Source organism: Lissotriton vulgaris, chromosome 11 (genome assembly GCF_964263255.1).
Source record: "Lissotriton vulgaris chromosome 11, aLisVul1.2, whole genome shotgun sequence".
NCBI classification, from domain to species: Eukaryota; Metazoa; Chordata; class Amphibia; order Caudata; family Salamandridae; genus Lissotriton; species Lissotriton vulgaris.
Genome location: NC_141699.1, coordinates 200,864,945 through 200,885,593, shown reverse-complemented (window position 1 = coordinate 200,885,593; position 20,649 = coordinate 200,864,945). Strand labels below are relative to the sequence as shown.

The following is a 20,649-nucleotide window of genomic DNA, read 5'->3' as shown; positions in this document are numbered from 1 at the left end:
AACATATCTTTAATTTCTCGGTGAAAACCTGCAGGGTCTCTATCATGACTGGGCACTATTTTCTTCATTTCCAATAATTCCATTTTAGTGATAGGCGTGTATACATACACACGTGTAAGGGTATCATCAGCATTCCTGACTGGATGTACTTCTCGTAAAGGATTCTGTCTGTCGAAGTAAAACATTTTTCTTTCTGGGGGTGGTGGAGCTGAAATAAACTGTGGTTTCAGGAAGGCACTATATTTGTGTCGATGTTCTAGAATTTCCTTAATTAAATCAGTACCTCGGCCTCTCCATCTATTCGAGAGTAGTTCTATCAATATATCCGGTAAGGGACCTGGATCAGAATGTTGGCTTTTGAACAACGTAATGAGATGCTGAATCATGTATATACCAGCTAATTTCTGTTCATCAGGGGAGAGGTTCAAAAATGTCTGTGCTACTGCATCATCATTATATGTACTAGGATTGTCAGCCCATTGTACTGCGGACCGGGCTAGTTCTTGTTCATCCATGGAATTGAGTACATGGTACCCCATTCGATCTTGAAGTATTTTATCGGTAGCCTGAAACATATGTTCAGGAGAACTCGGATTTGATATAGCAGAGAGAAAAAGTCTTTTGCTTTCTGGACGTATTGTTTTCTTAAGGTATCTCCCCTTACCTACATATGCTATCATGTCGCTAGTTGCTAATTGCGACGTTTCTGCTGTGGTTTCTGGTTGTTCTTCCTCCTCTGATGTTTTCCCGTCATCTGACTCTAGTTGCTCTTCAGGTTCTCTGCGGGCATGTATATCTATTATTTCTTTACGGATCTTTCTAACCATAGTATGTACACTGTTCTCCTTATCATGTTTACCTTCCGCCATATTCTGGCTCCATCTATTCAGTCTATTCATCTCACTTTGTGGAAAACCTGCCTGATCTTGTTCTCTTATTAAACAATTTACCAAAAATCGCATTATTAAACCTTTGTTCTCAACTTTCTGACGTGACATGGCTGCAGCAACACACTCCGGTCCTTCTCCTGTTCTAATAAAATAATACAATTTGTCTAGATGTTCTGGCATTTCTGGTAGTAACATCAAATAATCTGTAACGCGTCTCAAACGTAGGGACGCTAACAACATGGGTCCTGTCGTACCAGGCACTGGGTCATATCTGCAGTCTGTAAGTTCTCTTCTAAGTTGTTCGGCCGGTGCACCTTTAGGTGTCCGAGCCTTTGCTAACTCTCTCATTGTCACTCGGTGTAACGGTGGGGGTGTTTGATAACCTCCTGTAGCACCTCCTGAAGCGGAGGCTTGAGCATAACCTGGCTGTAGGGTCGGTACCTGCTGTAGCTGGGTTGGATCCTGGACCACGCCAGTCCCAAAAGGATTAGATGGATGCAGTTGTTGAATACCGGGGGGAACAACGGGAGCGGGTGCGGGTAGCGGACCTGGAGTGATCTGCTGTTGCGGACCTGGGGGTAGATGATCATGGGGTAGGTGGACGTCAGCAGGTGCAGGTGGTACGGGTACATGGGCAGGTGCAGTAGTATATGTAGGAGCTACATCATCCAAGTAGGACGAAATAAAAATGTCTGCTGCGGTCTTGTGACGTAATTTAGTCGGAACCAATGGAGGGGGCAGATCTTTCGGTATTTCCGGAGTGGCCTTAGGTAAACCCTCGGCCAAAAGAGGATACATACCATTCACAAGAGTGTTTCGTTGTCGGTCTACTTGTTCTACTTTAACTCGTATTCCTTCTTCAACTAGTTCGTTTTCTCGAGCTTTATCTGAATCTTCTCTACGTTTTTCTGCTTTTCTGAATTCTTTCTCTGTACGTCTATGCGATTCTTTACGCCACAATTCTATAGCGTCTTTCTGAGATTGTCTGGCTTTCTTTTTCCATAGCGCTTCTTCTACTCTCATGATGCAATCTGCATCCCATGTCCCTGTAACGGGCCATCTATATTTCTCGTCTAGGTTCTTAGTATAATCGACCCATAAATCTAGATATAATATGGCATCTAAGCCGTGTTTATGATACATAAAATTTCCGGGAGTGTCCCTAGGTGGGACAGGAATTGCTTCCTCTAGTATCCCTTTCCTAGTTCCTAACTGTCTTAACTTTGAGAACAATGGCATCTTGATACTTTGGCACTTGACACTTACTCGAACTTGAACACAATTTTTACACAGAAACACAGTAATGTAGATCAAACAGTCACTCATACCACGACATTAATCACATAGAAACATTTTGAACATTGACTATACATGAATTCTATAACGAAAACAAAATCGAACCGTTGAAGACACGAATTACTTGATATACTGCTAAACAGTACAGATACACTGCTAAAACAGTGCAGACCGGGTCTGTGTACCCAAACCCGTCTTGACCGGATACATAGTAATGCACCCGTCTAGATGCGTCCCCAGCAACGGTACTCACCAGGAAGCACGGAACGGAAGGCCTCGGAAACTCGTCTGGACTGGACCGGACTGGACTCGACTCGACTCGTGACGTCACAGGCACGTCGGAACTGGTGGGCCTCTAGACACCTCGGACCTTGCTCTCTCTGCTGGGCTCTGATCGGGATCCTCCGCACTCCTCACCGCCTCGTCTGGATGCTGATCGCAGTCTCCGTCACCTCCGTAGGCCTGAGGGAGATACAGGAAATCCTGCGGGTACGCGTAATTGTCCGTCACGGCTGTGGCAGGGGGCAAAGCCTGCGACGCACCTACCGGCGCGTGGGGAGGGGGAGGGGTCCCTATTCGGGCACCAAATTAATGTGGTAAATAAATATTTACCGTCGGAATTTCTATGCGGTAAAGTTCAATAAAATAACTCACTCGGAAATGAGAGGCAGAGTCCGTGGTATCTGAGTTATAAGGGTTTTATTCCATAAAATGGAATGGTTCGAACCATGGTATCATGTTCCTTTCACCGCTAAGGTTCAGGAAGGGATAGACAATACTTTATTAACAGAGTACAATATATATAGTCAATGCATATAGTGGTGATGGATACAGAAGGCGTAACAGCTGAGAGAAACGAGATAAGAACACATGTGCATAACAGAAGGCGTGCACGAGGGCGTACTCAGAGGTGTGTGCTAGAAACGTCACATGAAAGTGTCACAAGTGGGTGGATACATAGAGGAATCTTACAATGTCAGCAGAAATCTGTAGCAAAGATGCGCGCGCAGCGGCATGACGTGTGACTGACGTGAGGCTGGAGGGTGCAGGGGACTTGACATTTAGCACTAGAGGAAGAGACAGAAGTCTGGCATGTCAGATCGACTCGTTCCCAAATCATATCTGATATCTTGTGTTTGGGGAACTATATTATCTAGAAGGAAAGGTCTCTTGGGAAGAGGCTACTCTATACTGACTATTAATGCGTGCATATGTGACTACGTGTCTGCGTGTAATGCGAGGGGCCATGGGCCTACCATGGTAACGGGAGCAATGAATTACTTGCATGGAGACAGAAAGGCCGGGCCCTTTGCTCTGCAGCCGGGGATTGTTTATCTACTCTGCTAGACTGGAATGTGTTTTCGAGGAGCTGAGCTCGGCTATACTGATAACTTGAAGGCAAAATACTGTCTTTGGCAGGCAAGCAGGCCGAGCCGGGCACCGCTCGCCACGCAGGGAGTAGGACAGAGGTCAGGGATGTATCCCACGTTGCAGCTTTCAGGAGGCAGAGAGCAGAAAGGGCTCGATGGCAGAAATCAGGGCCTAGCTCTGTAGGGCTAGGAAAACGTGAAAGTGCACCATGAAAAGACGTTGGCAAGGCATACTTAGGAACTGAATTATTAATCCATTCATGGTGGATCTGAAAGAGGACATGTTAACGTTGGACGCAAATGTATGTGCGTCTTCATAGCTGGTCGAGGAGAGAAGTTACATGCACTGTAAGCACGTACATGGAGACGGTGGGGTACACGTTAGGGGACATTTCTTGACCATAAAAATTCAAATTACCTCACGAACATCAAAATGCGGCTTTATTTCAACCTTAAAAAGAGCATATATTGTTTGTTAGTGGTGTTTAGCCTACTTTAGGGACCATTCTTAATGCGTAAAATCTAACCATTTGTTTCGTTTTCCTTTCTTTGCTTTATGAACATCTTGATATTTTTCATCAGATCTGAGAGAAACGGGATGGCAGGCCTGAGGAAAATGTTCATATTTTTTATTTTTTTTATTTCAGGAATATTCCTCTAATCGCAACTCTTCCTTCAGAGTTTTAATTTTCTTCTAACCTTCTCAAATAGACCTTAGTGATATAGTTGTATGTTTTTCTAAAAAAGAGATTGTTGGATTAATATTCTTGAAACCTGGAAAAGGCATCGAATGAGGCCAAAACCAACATGCTTTCCGAATCAGACACATTTTTGGTCAGCCATTTATGTGTTGTTTTACAGAGAAAGTTCTCTTTAGGAATTTCAATTCAAACCACTTTTTTGCACTCCATCCCCTTTTTTACTTTGAATTACTTTTAGCGGTCTGCACCAAATTTAGCAGCATCAAAGTAAATCCCTTATAATATTCTGGCAAAGTTTGATACAGTCTGGCAAAGGAATGGAAAAGTTATTAGCAATGCAAATCTGCTTTTCATTTTGAATGCTGTGTCAAGATTAATTACAGTGGTGCGAATGCTGCCTCTGTTACATATAGTGTTGCAGTGTTTCCCGCATTCAAATATTTCTTCAACTGGTTGGTAGGAGAAAATGAACATTATTGTTTAAAACAAAAAGAAACACTGCATGTCCTTACCAAACTCTTGTTTCATAACCTGGAGACAAATAGGATATAAAGAATTAATAACTATGCTGAAAGGTAATCCCTAGATGGAGCACTGTACTCGCCTATAAAAAAAGAGTAGTCTGCAGAAGAATAATTGCACAACCAAAAAACGGGGAGATAATTGCAAGAGAAACAAAACTAACCTGTAAGTATTTGCAGGCGGATCTGTGTTAATGTTGTAAGAGCTGTCTGGTACAAGACACAGATACTGCAGACCTTTTGTACCTCAGGTGAATCTACACGTTTCCCTCCTATTGGTTTGAGAATATTTCGTACTGATGCTGACTTTTGGAATGCACGCTTGAAAAGATCTATTAAAAAAGGTAGACAATTTTTTACTGGAAACTGGCTCTTAAACTGTCGAGAAAATGTATTTTGGTAGCCTAATTCTACCATTAGTGGCATTATTATCAAACTGTGTTTCGAAAAATCTGTTCAAGCTCGCCAAACATCTACTAACTATAACAGGAATCACCAGCTTACTATACACAGAACCCACATATGCCATTTTAATAATATTTTTTTCAAGGATCAGAATGCATCGAAATGAAAGTCCTTCATCTAAATAAAAACTGCTGATCAACTTTTATTCACACTATACCCAAGGAATCGGTGGCAATCTGTGCCACTTTCATTTTAAAAAGGATCCAAAATAACCTGAATAATACCAAAAAATAACAATCCCAATATAAAAAAATAAATATCTATTATCATATGAAACAGTCCCTAAGCCTTTCTCTTACTATTCAAGAATGCGTTTAATATTACTCAAATAGTTTGGTAAAATATTTGCAGTTTGTATTTACCCTGAAACATACACATCACATTAGAACTTCTCAGGATTGGCTTCTGCTATGGATGTGAATGGTTATCCTACTGAAAACTGGTTAGGAGAAAATACACAACAATACTTAGCTTGAGTATTACCGATTAGTACTCGATTATCAGTAAGAATAACAATGATTGGAAGTGTAGCCATAGTTTTAATCTTATTATCCGACACAAACTCAACTTTGATGTTCATCATTCTTATAAAGGTGTAGGTGCCTCGTCAAATCTATTGACAAACAACCACCACAGGAGAAGCCTCTGGATTTCTAGACACACTGGACATTATTATGAGTTTCAAATTACCTATGCGGGGAGATAGCAGGCAGTATCTTTCAATTAAATAATCTGCATTAAAAGTTAAAGTCCTCGGAATGGGGAATAACCTGCTTTCTCCAGAATTATTGAGTCCTTTTGCACTGGCAACTCATAATAGAGCCTACTGCGATCAGGTTAAATATCAGGGCAAACAAACATGACTATAACGAAATGTGGGTGTAAAAATGAGGGCCACATCATTGCTATTGAGCCACCTCACACACTTAAACTTGTGTTTTCTGAAACAAACTTACTCTTCATAGGCAAGCTGTTCTGAGGAGAAGTGTTGTGCGTCGAGGTGCTCGGCATGTCTTGATTTTCTGGAAGTTTTTTACTCAAGACATCACTAAATAAAATACGTATCATGTGTACCCCCCAGAGGTGCTGCAGCTGTTTGGTCAGCAAAGGCATGGATTCATTTAAACTGGAAAAGATAGTAAAAATAAAGTGAATCAGCACAAGTGCACTTCATAACCAGCTATTTTGAGAAGTACAAATATTAAGGTCTCAGATTAGGCATTTTTGGCTCCGACATAAAAAGCCATAACACTTACAAGTATACAAATAGACGATTTGCAAAGAGGGTGCAAAACAAAAAAATACTTATACAACACCAAAAGCATGGAGAGCATTTCTCAAACCAAATTATTGCAAACAATATCACAAATTATAGATCAACATTTTATTATAATTCATCTTCTTATTCCATCTAAAAACACCCCTTAAATCTATAGAGATTGATATATGTTTTAAGGCGTGCATTTAGATGGAACATGAAGATGAATTATAATAAACTGTTGATAGATAATTTGTGATACTTTTTGCAATTTAGTTTATGAGTAATACTCTCCATGCTTTTGGTGTTGTGTAATGTGTGAGAGGTTACATGGCTTAATGCAGGTGTCTCCAACCAGTTGATCACAAGCTACCAGTAGCTCCAAGACACCCTCAGAGTAGCTCACAGCTGTGGGTTCGATTTTAAATAAGCACAAGGTAATATTTTCCTTTAAAAGTTAAAGGAAGGCTGTGTTTATTTTACATTATTATCATCAGGATGCAGATAGCAGGCCCTGATAATGATCAGTCCTCAGTCATATTTATGGCCCAGGCTGAAGCTCGAGGCACAGAGGTGTACCACTGAAGCACTGAGGTCTCAAATAAAAGTTCATTTGAATATTGGAACTGTTAACAAAATGATGTTCTGAATAATTTATTTTTTATTTCTTTATTGAGTTTTTGTACCAAGGTATAACAGTGCACATACATTTGTTGGTTCTGCTATATATCCATACTCCATCACACATATACAAGTTCAATATCAACCATTCCCCTGTGCTTCTTGTAAAGGGTTGATAAGATGTATCGCGATGTCTCAGTTCGGAATCAGAAGTGCAGCATTTTATGATTAGCCCACGACGCACCCAGTAATGTTGTCTGGGGCTTGTCAGAGTGGTGGACAGTCCTCATCTCAGGAAAGAGACTTAGCTAGGCTGTATAACCGCTCTGTCAATATAGAAGCCTGCTGTTAGTCCCAGAAATTGGAGGGTAGAATGTGATCATGGCTGTTCTGTGGTGACACGGTCAGGGTCTTCCCGCAGATATGTTACTAGTGGGTCCCATATGTCACGAGGTCTTGAAGTCAAGAGCTGTAGCTCGGCATATGTAGTTAATTGGTCTTTGCAGAACTGCAGTATATAAGGTCGTCCAGCAAGTCTTTAAACTTGGGAGCTCCTCCCCGCCCCCACCTGCATGCCACTCTCCTCTTCCCCAGGAGCAGCCCCAATTATATGAATTTTCTGTAGGGGGCTTCGATGCCCTCCGTGTAACCCAGTAGCGGCTTGCCTGGGGAGAAGTGAATGTGGGTGTCCACCATTCAGGACAGGGCAGTCAGGAACTTTGACCTGTATTCTTGTGTCACTGTGCAGCCCCGCGCAAGATGCAGGAAGCCTGCCCCCTCATGCCCGCACCTGCCACAACGGCCAACAGGACGCAATTTGTATCTGTAGAGGCTTGCCAGTGTGTAATAGACCCTATGTATAAACTTAAAAGTGTATAATCAGCAGGTGGCTACTAGCTGAGATCTTGCCTCTTTGTTGACAACTATCTGTAAGTGGCGTGTCCAGTTCTGAATCCAGCTCGTGAGTTGCTCAGAACCTCAGGACACTCTGTCTGGGAGGCCCAGTAGAGCAGAGAGACCGCATGTGCGAGTTCCGTGGCCTGTAGTAATCAGTGTACTGTATGTAACGTCGGGGGTATATGAGGGAAAGTGGTGGTGACAGTTTTGACGTTGTGTTGGCGCCTAATATATAAGAATTTCTCTAACGGTGTAGCCACCGCACCAGTCAGCAATGTCGCATGGTCCTTAAAAATTCTGTTGCGGTAGATATCCCCCCAGGTCGTTATACCCCCGTTTTTGTAGCATATTAAGACAGGCTGTCTCATGAGTGACAGGGGTTAAATGAAGGAATGGGAGGGGCGCTAACATGTAATATAGTAAGGGTTTATTAAATTGCCTGGCAAATCCTCACCACATGGGTGTGGTGCATGCTACAGTGGAGAAAAAAGTACCCTCTCCAGGGACTTTCACCCCCAGAAAAGTAGCAGTGGGGATGGGAGCCATGTAACCTCGTTCGATCGCTAGATGGGGCATAAAGGTGGGCAGTCAGAACCAATATGTCGTGAAACGGGTTTGAGCACACAGGTAGTATAACTCCATATCTGGAGCTTCAAAACCTCCCCTCAAGAAGGGTTGGGTAAGCATTGCCAGCTCACCCTGGACTGCTTGCCACCCCATGCTAGCCGGGTCAGGAGTGTCTGTTGAATATGAAAAAATAACACCCCGCAAGGTTTAGTATGTTAATAAATAAGTACAATAATTTTGGCAAGACAATCATCTTGAGCGGAGAGATCCATCCTGCCAGTGAAAGTGGCAGAGATCCAGCATGAAACATGCTATGAGTGAGGCAATAGCAGTTCCATAGTTTGCTCGCAGCTTTTTCTCTCTGTCCCTACAGACCGCGTGTACCAAATATTTTATTTCCTAATCACACCACACCATCAGGGTAATTTGGTATGAACATCAGGGTTTTTGGAGTGACGGGAAAGATCTGGGATTTACTCCAGTTTATCTTCACTCCAAACTTCTCCCCAAAGCGGATAAACTTCCATAGGATTGGATTTCGACTAGTTTGTGAGTTTCGAATATAGAGGGTAATGTCATCAATGTAAAGGGAAACTAGTAAATGTAGAGTGGGGTAATGCAGCGCATAGTCCCTATGATGTTGTCAGAGTCTCGCTGCCAGAGGTTTGATTGCCAATGCAAATAGTAAGGGCGATACAGGGCACCCCTGCCTGGTTCCATGCAAGACAGAGAAAAGCCGGGAGAAACAGCAGTTAATCTGCACCGTGCTCCAGGGCTCGCAGGACAGCTGGGCCACACACAATTAAAATAAAAGAGGGAGGGGAACCCCCATCCTTCACAGAACTGCAAACTAATAATCCCATTCCAGGGAGTCGGAGACCTTGGTGACATCTAAAAAGACCGCAGCCGGGTCCAAATCTGGGTCTCTTTCCTGTAGCAGCGCGAAGAGGGCATGCAGATTGTGGGACGTGGCCTGTCCTGGTATTTACCCCGACGGGTCTGGCAAGACCAAGCCTTTCATTAGAACACTTAGACGATTGGCCAGTACTTTTGCTAATATTTTCGCATCACAATTTATTAGGGATAAAGGCCAATAGGCCTCACATTGTGTGGCTGCCTTTGTGGCTTCCCGCATGGAAAGTGGAAGACTCCCCATAGCTTTTGCTTTCGCTGTGTGTGTCGCTGAACCAGCCCAAAGCAATGTCTTCCAGATATGGGGGCACGTCAATTAGTTGGGTCCTGCGCTTGGTGTAAAGAATGGAGTAAAAGGTAGAGAAGGTTAGGGGGATTTCCGTAGTGACTCTGTGTAGAGACCCACTGGGGCCCTCTACTTACAACACATAGTTGACGAACCTAGGAACCTGCACTGCCTAAGTCAAAGCCCTCCCTGGCCGTTCACCCTTGCCATATTGACACGCTCTGTGCTATTTAGATTGGAACAGGCATTCTTGTTCTGCAGTCAAGTGGTACTCTGTGACCACGTCCCGAAGTCTAGCCTGGGTTTTGCGAGTCTTGGGCCTCAGTTAACTTAACATCAACTTCCCGAAACGTCCCTCGAATGTCCTGCAAGAGGCCATCCCCCCTTTGCAATGCATATACCGTATATTGTTACTTTAAAGGCCTCCCAGACTACAGTCAGGTCCGAGCCCGAGGTTCCTGGTGAAAAAGTCACCTATTTTTCCTAGCTCTCCACGCCAACGAGGTCATCACAATGCCATGGCTCCGCACGCAGATAAGCACGACGTAACCGGAGCCATTAGAGGACCACGTCGGCATGATGACGTCAGTTCCACCCATTTTTTCCGTGCTACTGAGGCAAAACGGGCAGACCGACCATAGAGACTATGCATAAAATCCTACACAGTATTCATACAAACACACCCAGTGTAAATTGAAATAAGAAAGAAAAGAAAGCTCACATTTCATATAAAGCCACATATAGACAAATAGAAGTAATACAGTGTGACTACATAAAATCATCAAAATAACCAATACCTCTTTTTTAAGGTATAAAAGGGTGGACAACGGGGAAGCGGGTGGGTCAGTAAGGAATCCACAGGCAGATATTGTATCTACCAGAAAAAGCATTACCAAAGGTAAGTAACTTGTTCTACTGATGGATACATCTGTCTGTGGATTCCTCACCTTATGAATAGAATCCCACAGCTGTCCAAACCCCTGGAGGAGGATGTCTAACCTTCTATACCAAAAAGTCTTTCAAAACAGAGAGCGCAAATGGCCATCCCTCCTCACATCAGAATCCAAGCAGTAATGCTTCACGAAAGTGTGGAGGGAGGCCCAAGTTGCGGCTTTACAGATGTCCAACACAGTAACAACCCTGGACAATGCAGAAGTAGATGATTTAGCCCTGGTGGAATGAGCTCTAATGCCTACAGGAGGCTCCTTACCAGCAAGGGAGTAGCATATCTTGATGCACAAGATGATCCACCTGGATAAAGTGCTCTTGTGCACCGCCTTGCCCTTCATACGACCAGAATATCCAAAAAAGAGCTGATCATCTTGACGGTTGTCCTTTGTTTTATCCAAGTAGAAACTAATTGCCATCTTTGGATCCAAACGATGAAGCCTCTCCTCCTCCTTGAAAGGGTGAGGGGGAGGATAGAAAATAGGGAGGGTAATGTTCTGTCCTAGATGGAAGGGAGTTACCACCTGTTAGAACTGGCTATTTCTGGTTGGCTAAGGCTGACGCCAAAGCCAGGCAGAAACCACCATTCTAGTTAGGGCAAGGGAGTCACACGCCAAGATAACCCCTGCTCACCCCATTTGGTAGCTTGGCATGAGCAGACAGGCTTATCCCGGAGGCAATGTGTAAAGCATTTGCGCAAGCACACAACAGCAACAACATCCTAGGCCCACCACAAAAGGAACTCCACACAAGGTTATGTAAAAAAATAACTTTTGTATTGTCAAAACACATCAGATAGTAATCACACAGTATACATTGTGCCAACGGGCACGGGCAATATTCACAAGGGATTATTTACACAGGACAGGGCCACATGGGCGCTTGTCAGAATCAGCACTTAGTAGAAAATAGAATATAGGATATAAAATCACTGTAGCACAAATTAGCAAATATAGCACACAACCAGTAACTACTGGTAACAGGTAAGTACCACCTACGCAACCCTAAACACCTTGGGAGAATGTCACGCAGGGAACCAGGACCTCACTAGGATCACCTGTACTAGAAAGAACAACCACCTAAGTATCACAATACAATTAGGGGTATCAGCAACAACACATTACACATGATGCATCACAACATTCAGAGGTGTAGGGAAGGAAAACGCATGATGCATAAAACATACATTCAGCGGTGTAATAACAAGGCACATGATGCATCAAAAACACATTCAGAGGTGCAGGGATCGAAAAGCACATGATGCATAAACCAACACATTCAGAGGTGTAAAATCCAGGAAGACACATGATGCATAAAAACATTCAGAGGTGCAGAACATAACTCAATAGCGCAAAAACACATGATACCCAAAAACATTCAGAGGTGTAAGATCAAGGTGCGTAATCATATTAAATGCATTACATTTCCTAGCACCACATCACATTGCGCAAAACTCACATTAGGCAATTACCATCACATAGATAATCACATTGCGCCTAAATAAACTCACATACCAGCCCCCATCTAATAAAGGGACTAAAGAGCCCTGTGTCCAGAATGTCAGGGCGCGCTGCCATGCAGCGCCAGTCAGGGGTGCGCCACCGGCGCAAAACCTAAACGTTGCAGGTGCCCACTACTTGCTGAGCACCTGGGAACAATCTCAAGACCTAAACGGTGCAGCTGCCCACTAATTGCTGGGCAGCTGGGAAACAAACTGCGACAGGGGCTGTCACTAGCCCCTAGAATAAATCTGTGCCCTCTGTTGGAGCCACACAGGCTCTGAAAACACTCGTGTCCACGTGGGAGCCACACAGGCTCTGACATAACACATGCCCCAAACGTTGGAGCCACTCAGGCTCTGGAGTCATTAAGGCCTGGGAGCACACTGGCTCCTGAAATACTCTTGCGCCACTGCTGGGAGCCACACTGGGCTCTGCACCGGCACTTCTTCGGCCTTTCAAATTACCATGGCCCCTGGAGCCTCTCGCGACTCTGAAGAAACACAAGCCCATCGCTGGAGCCCTGAGGCTCTGGGCACTGGTGGGGCCTGAAACTACCCCTGGGCCACTCTGGCCCTACAAATCACCGGTCTAACGTTGGGGCGGCCCACTGCCATGCGGGGCCGCCCTAGATGCACCCCTGCCTACTGGGTAGTGCCCTGGTGCCAGCACACGCCCCTACGGAGCCCCCCCCAGCCCGTTCACTCACCGAGCTGCTTCTTCTTTGGCGGGGCTCCTCCGGGCAGGCAGCAGGACACCTTCTGTGTTCACGGTGGGGGCAGGCACCGGCAATGTGCCTCGCGCCCACTCCGCTCTTCACCCAGCTCTCCTCGTCGGCTGCAGGAACCGCGGGGCTCTCCCAAGCGCATGGGGGCCTCGCGCCATCACTCACGCTGGCGTCTTCTGTCTCTTTCTTGTCCCCTCCTCGCTGGGGGGCGGCAGCACTTTCCTTCGGCCAGTCGGGGAGGCGGGGTGCTCTCCCGACCTCCCCACACAGCACCACCTTTTCCCGGGGCTCCCTCAGCACACGGGAGCCCCGCAGCAGGCCACGCTTCCTCTTTCCTGTCCCGGGCCGGCAGCCAATCAGAGCGCGGCCCGGGGAATGATTACATGGGGTGTCCCTCAGTCCCGGCCTGCCTGACTTCCTGATCGCGGCCGGGCGGCAACGGGGACAATTTCACCAGGCAATGCCGGGTGGGCACCGGCAGTAAAGTTAAGAAAAGCGCTTCTCAGGCGCTAGCAATAAAATACAGCGCTCTCCAGCGCTATGGCAGAATGAAGCGCCCCTAAGCGCTGTGAGCAAGGAAACAGCGCTCCTAAGCGCTATGGACATTAAAGCGCTCCCAGGCGCTAAGGGGGGGGGCAGAGTCCATCAAGCCTCCAAGGCAAGGACTCCCATAGCAAAGGGGTCCCAGCAGGCCTGGCAGGATAAAGATGGAGCAACACAGCTCCCAGTAAGGAAGATCCATCAGCCTCTAAGTCCATCAGATATCCAGGGGCTGGGCAGGGCTCAGGGAGGCAAGCCTTCCCCTGAGCCCAAGCAGCAGCATGCCCGTGGCAGGATTCAAGTCAGAAACAAGAACATTTTTAGAGTGTCACAGCACCCTTTTTATACCCAAAATCCTTTGTCTAAAGGGTGCAGGCAGTGTGAGAACCACTAGAACTGGTTATAGGGAATTCCTTTCACTGGCCAGGCTAGGGACATCAGAAGCACCCGCCAGCCTCAGCCAATCACACGCCAGATACAAATTACACAAATATGCCAACTTCTAAAAGTGGCACTTCTACACTAGACACAATCATGCCGCGTACATCATTACACACCATTCAATCTCACGAGTTTGCACAAACCAAACTCGACCCTGCACTCCCCACACATCAGGAATTACCATGGGCATACATATTCCCCATTCATTCCTATGGGAGGGCAGGTCACTCACCACACATACACAGAGAGCTCACGCACTTTACACTGTACCACAGTGAAAAAGTGCGCAGAGGCCTAAAATCACCACCACCAGGTTCCAGAAATAGGCTAGGAAAAAGCAAAAAGTCTTGGGGTGAACCTGCCAAAAGGGCCGGGTCCAACACCACCTTAGGCAGAAAAGCAGCCGTGGTCCTGAGTACCATCCTTTCAGCATGTAGGATCAGAAAAGGAGGCTTTGAACTCAAAGCCGTGCTCACTCGCCCTCCTAGCCGAGATGATAGCCACAAGGAAGACAGTTTTGAATGTCAGTAGTCTAAAAGGACAACTATGCATAGGTTCAAACGTGGAACCCATTAAAAAAGTTAACACCGGATTTAAATCCCACTGGGACTTAATAAAAGGAGTGGGCGGAAACATGTTAGTAAGCCCCTTAATGAACCTTAAGACTACTGGAGACTTAAAAAGAGAAGGCTGATCGGGCAAACTAAGAAATGCAGACAGAGCCGACAAATATCCTTTAACAGTGGTCACAGCACAACCCTGCTGAGCCAAATGGAGTGAAAAACAAAGAACATCAGAAATACGCACTTTTAGAGGATCAATAGATTTCTCTCTACACCATCTAACAAATTTCGACCACTCGTAGGAGTAAAAAGACTTGGTGGAGTGTCGCCTGGCCAATAAAATAACATCCACCAATCTCCAGGCATGAAGGTGCAGGCTCTTGAGGTGGGGTTGTAGAACCTGCCCCTCCATCTGAGAGAGGAGGTCTGCCCAGAGAGGGAGACGGAGCGGAAGGTGCAATGAGAGGTGAAGTAGGTCCGTTTACCACTCCCTTCTTGGCCAATCCGGGGCGATCAATATAACTTGGGCCTGGTCTTGGCAAATCTTCCTCAGAAACTGAGGAATCAAGGGAATGGGAAGAAATGCGTAAAGGGGTTGTGAACCCCATCTCAATTGAAACCCGTGCCCCAACGCTCCCTGCCTCGGAAACTGGAAACTGCAGAATGACAGGCAGTGCTCGTTCTGAAGTGGCAAACAGGTCCACCCGAGGAGTTCCCCGCGTCCAGAAGATGCGATGAACTACCTCCGGATGAAGCCTCTACTCTTGGTCGGCGGAGAACTGTTGACTGAGAATGTCCATACGTACGTTCAGCACACCAGCCAGATGATAGGCCATCAAGCAAATCCGCTGGTCCTGTGCCCAGGACGGGTGCCGCAACACTTCTCTGCAGAGACGGTGCGACCCTACTCCTTCCTGTTTGTTGACATACCACATCGCGGTAGTGTTTCCTGTCAGGACTTGAACCGACTGACCGCAAAGGGAAGGGCGAAAAGCCTTGAGCGCCAAACGTATTGCCTGTGATTCTAGAAGGTTGATGTGAAGCAACGTTTCCTCTGGAGACCAAAGAACCTTGATCTCCAGATCCCCCAGATGAGCACCCCACCCTAGGTTAGAGGCATCCATTATCACTGTGGCCACTGATGGAGGAAGATGGAAGGGCTTTCCTTGAGACAGATTGCCCTCCACGCTCTACCAGGACAGATCCGCTGCAGTTTCTCTGGAGATCCTGACTGACTCACTGAGATTTCCTTTGTGTTGATACCACTGCCTGCAGAGACACCACTGGAGCGCCTCGTGTGCCAGCGTGCATGGTTGACCAACAGAATGCGAACAGACCGAGCAGGCGAAGGACCTTCAGAACCGGAAGAACTGCTCCATTGTAAAACAATGGAATCATTTCCTGAATGTCGAGAATCCTTTGCGGAGGAGGGAATGCCCGGACACACAGTGGTATCTAGTACTGCCCCTATGAACAGGTTGCGCTGAGAGGGCACCAGATGAGATTTGGGTACATTTATTGAAAAACCCAACTTGGACAACAACTGGGTTGTAACCTGCAGATGAGGACTCACCATCTCTGGAGACTCTGCCTTCAACAGCCAGTTGTCCAGGTAGGGGAAAACTGGAATCCCCGATCTCCTGAGATGGGCAGCCACCACTGCCATCACCTTGGTGAAGACTCGAGGTGTGGTAGTAAGACCAAACGGAAAGGACCGCAAACTGGTAGTGTTGTGACCCAACCGTAAACCGGAGATACTTCCTGTGCGACTTCAGGATTGGGATATAGAAATACGCATCCTGCAAGTCGATAGACACCATCCAGTCCTCTTGTTGCAGCGCCTGAAAAACCTGCGCTAGAGTGAGCATCTTAAACCTCTCCTGTTTGAGAAACAGATTCAAGATTCTTAAGTCCAGGGATAGGACGTAACCTGCCATCCTTCTTGAGATCAGGAAATACCGGGAGTAGCAACCTTGACCCCTTTCCAGCACCTCGAGGTAAGATCCTCCGTTCAAAACCACTGGCAAGGAGGGTAAGGAGGAGGAAATTCCCTGAAGGGAAGGGCGTACCCATTTTCTACCAGATCTAAAACCCAAAGGTCTGAGTGATTTATTTCCAATCTTTTAGAAAATGGGTTAGCCAGCCTCCCACGGTACCCACATGATCCAGGATGGCAGATCTAGGGCTGCTTTTCTGCATTACCAGGAGGGGTTGGGGAGGTAGAGGAGAAGGAGGAAGAAGGTTGATGCCCAGTTCCACCAAGGTGACCCCTGCAGCTCTTACACAAGGGGTTCTGCTGCTGTTGCTGAAGCTGTCAGGACCCAAGAAAGGAAGACCTCCCAGAGCCATGGCATTGTTTATATACATAGCCTCTTCTCAGAGTCTGCAGACCCAAAGACCCTGCCGTTGCCTTACTGTCCTTAAATCTTTGCAGGGCAGAGTCCGCTTTTTCACCAAAAAGCTTGGACCCATCAATTGGCAAATCAATAAGAGCAGCCTGCACGTCGGGAGGGAACCCAGAAGACCTTAACTATGCGTGCCTCTTTGTCGAAATGGATAAACCTATTACTCTGGCAACAGAATCTGCTGTATCCAGACCAGATTGGATAACCTGGCGAGCAGCAGCTTGAGCATCCACCAACACCTCACTCAGATTCCCCCAGTCCTCCTCAGACAACTTAGGAAGAAGCTGTTTCGCAGAGTCCATTAAGGCATGAATATACCTGCCCAAGAGACAAGTGGCATTGATAGACTTCAATGCCATACTGGCTGAAGAAACGACTTTTAATGCAGACTGCTCCAACTTCTTGGAATCCCTGTCTGCGGGGGCCTTAGAAAACGCCCCTGTACATTGCTTCGAACAAGAAGCCTGCACCACCAGACTTTCAGGGGAGGGGTGAGAAGGCAGGCAGTCCTCCCAGGGGTTGTGGAGGTTGCTGACTGCTGGACAGGCATGGTTTGTTTGCAGAATTTTTGAGGGCTGCAGACAGGCCTGTAGGTCAGCAGCAAGTCAGTAGGCATCTTCAGTCTTCTTCTGCACAGCGTCTTCTTTGTCCTTTTTAGGTCAAGCCTAGCATTGCAGTAAATGGGCTGCTCGCTTTGCGAGGCATGCAGTATTTGGGTATGTTTCTGAAGTGGTGTGGAAGCCCCGCCGATATTTTTCATTGGCTGGCGTCATCGTCCATGGTAAATGCTGGCTTCCGATTGATAATGAGGCTTCTTAGTCCCTCCTTGTTACCACCTGTCTCCTTTTGGGACTGCCCATCAGGACTGGATCTTTTACTTGCGGCGTTACACTCTCTCCTTCATTAGTCCGAAAGCACTATATTTTTTCACATTGGCGACAGCTTGTCTGGTATTTGTATTCGGGGTTTTAGTGCGCAGCTGTAGAGCCTGAGAACCAGGTCAGCAGAGCTGCTGTAGAGCCAGAGAACCAGGTCAGCAGAGCCGCTGTAGAGCCAGTGAACCAGGTCAGCAGAGCTGCTGTAGAGCCAGAGAACCAGATCAGCAGAGCTGGTGTAGAGCCAGAGAACCAGGTCAGCAGAGCCGCTTTAGAGCCAGAGAACCAAGTCAGCCGAGCTGCTGTACAGCCAGAGCACCAGGTCAGCAGAGCCATTGTAGAGCCAGAGAACCAGGTCAGCAGAGCCACTCTAGAGCCAGAGAACCAGGTCAGCAAGCTGGTGTAGATCCAGAGAAACAGGTCAGCAGAGCAGCTTTAGAGCCAGAGAACCAGGTCAGCAGAGCCGCTGTAGAACCAGAGAACCAGGTCAGCAGAGCTGCTGTAGAGCCAGACAAGGTCAGCAGAGCTGTTGCAGAGCCAGAGAACCAGGTCATCAGAGCCGCTGTAGAGCCAGAGAACTAGGTCAGCAGAGCTGCTGTAGAGCCAGAGCACCAGGTCAACATAGCCATTGTAGAGCCAGATAACCAGGTCAGCAGAGCTGCTGTAGAGCCTGAGAACCAGGTCAGCAGAGTTGCTCTAGAGCCAGAGAACCAGGTCAGCAGAGCTGCTCAAGAGCCAGAGAACCAGGTCAGCAGAGCTGGTCTAGAGCCAGAGAACCAGGCCAGCAGAGCTGCTATAGAGCCAGACAATCAGGTCAGCAGGCCGGTGCAGAGCCAGAGAACTAGGTCAGCAGAGCCGGTGTAGAGCCAGAGAACCAGGTCAGCAGAGCTGCTGTAGAGCTAGAGAACCAGGTCAGCAGAGCTGTTCTAGAGCCAGAGAACCAGGTCAGCAGAGCTGCTGTAGAGCTAAAGTACCAGGTCAGCAGAGCTGCTGTAGAGCCAAAGTACCAGGTCAGCAGAGCTGCTGTAGAGCCAGAGAACCAGGTCAGCAGAGCGGCTGTAGAACCAGAGAACAAGGTCAGCAGAGCCGCTGTAGAGCCAGAGAACCAGTTCAGCAGAGCTGCTGTGGAGCCAGAGAACCAGGTCAGCAGACCGTTGTAGAGCCTAAGATCCAGGTCAGCAGAGTTGTTGTAGAGCCATAGAACCAGGTCTCTAGGGCCAGAGAACCGGGTCAGCAGAGCCAGAGAACCAGGTCAGTAGAACCGCTCTAGAGCCAGAGAACCAGGCCAGCAGAGCCACTCTAGAGCCTGAGAACCAGGCCAGCAGAGCCACTCTAGAGCCTGAGAACCAGGCCAGCAGAGCCACTCTAGAGCCAGAGAACCAGGTCAGCAACCTGCTGTAGAGCCTGAGAACCAGGTTAGAAGAGCCGTTGTAGCCAGCGAACGAGGTCAGCAGAGCTGGTGTAGAGCCAGAACCAGGTCAGCAGAGCTGCTGTAGAGCCAGAGAACCAGGTCTGCAAGCTGCTGTACAGCCAGAGAACCAGGCCAGCAGAGCAGCTGTAGAGCCTTAGAACCAGGTCAGCAGAGCTGCTGTAGGACCAGAGAACCAGGTCAGCAGAGCTGCTGTACAGCCAAAGAACCAGGTCAACAGAGCCGCTGTAGAGCCACAGAACCAGGCCAGCAGAGCTGCTGTAGAGCCAGGGAACTAGGTCAGCAGAGCCATTGTAGAGCCAGAGAACCAGGTCATCAGGGCTGTTGTAGAGCCAGAGAACCAGGTCATCAGAGCTGCTGTAGAGCCAGAGTACCAGGTCAGCAGAGCTGCTGTAGAACTAGAGAACCAGGTCAGCAGAGCCGCTGTAGAGCTGAAGAACCAGGTCAGCAGTCCTGCTGTAGAGCCAGAGACCCAGGTCAGCAGAGCTGTTGTAGAGCTGGAGACCCAGGTCAGCCGAGCTGCTGTAGAGCCAGAGAACCAGGTCAGCAGAGCTACTCTAGAGCCAGAGAACCAGGTTAGCAGAGCTGCTGTAGAGCCATAGAAGCAGGTCTGCAGAGCCACTCTAGAGCCAGAGAACTGGGTCAGCAGAGCTGCTCTAGAGCAACAACTAGGTCAGCAGTGCCGCTCTAGAGCCAGCGAACCAGCTCAGCAGAGCCGCTCTAGAGCCAGAGAACTGGGACAACAGAGCCGCTCTAGACCAGAAGAACTAGGTCAGCAGAGCCGCTCTGGAGCCAGAGAACCAGGTCAGCAAAGTCACTCTAGAGCCAGAGTACCCGATCAGCAAGCTGTTGTAGAGCCTGAGACCCAGGTCAGAACAGGTGCTGCAGGGACTGGAGAGGTACAAACGTAATCAGACACAGAAGAGGTGAAATGATGCAGCGTAATATAGCACATTCTGTCGCAATATTTTGCTATTTTGTCATTTTACAACACACTAGTACTGTCTGGGCAAACGTTTCGCCTCTAACACCTGCATACAGCCATAAGCAACAAAATGGTGACAGTTAATCTTTGCAATGCGTCTGTCCCACCGGGGGACCACGGCTGATGCTTTTTAAAGCCTCTTTAGATCCATCTGAGCTAGAATCAATGTTTGCAAGTGATACAGAAGATCTGAATCATGGGGTAAGTGTGGAAAATAAGTAACTGCTCCGAGAACACGGCAGCCACAATATTGCGTTATTCCAGTGGTCCTGTCTATGAGCAAAGTCTTGAAGTGTAATGGCCTTGATTTACTGACTGTGTTGTAAATCTATGGAACTGTCCCGCAGAAGAATATTTGGGAAAACAATAACCTCGATGTACTGATTCTGTGGTACTGATAAAGTAAGAGTAAACATGGAGGCCATGCAAGGTCACTGAAGTCAGGAAGGAATG

General features: G+C 47.3%; 1 protein-coding gene across 3 annotated transcripts in view; it reads right to left on the bottom strand.

Moving 5' to 3' along the window:
• Nucleotides 1–20,649, bottom strand: part of UBE3B (ubiquitin protein ligase E3B) — a 452,538-nt gene that overhangs the window by 343,153 nt on the left and 88,736 nt on the right. For all 3 annotated transcript variants that reach the window (XM_086943106.1, XM_086943107.1, XM_086943108.1), the window contains 2 exons: nucleotides 6,200–6,369; nucleotides 4,943–5,110 (listed from right to left, as the gene is read on the bottom strand). In XM_086943106.1, the coding sequence (XP_086799232.1) occupies nucleotides 4,943–5,110; nucleotides 6,200–6,369 (338 nt within the window). The remainder of the gene's footprint in view (nucleotides 1–4,942; nucleotides 5,111–6,199; nucleotides 6,370–20,649) is intronic.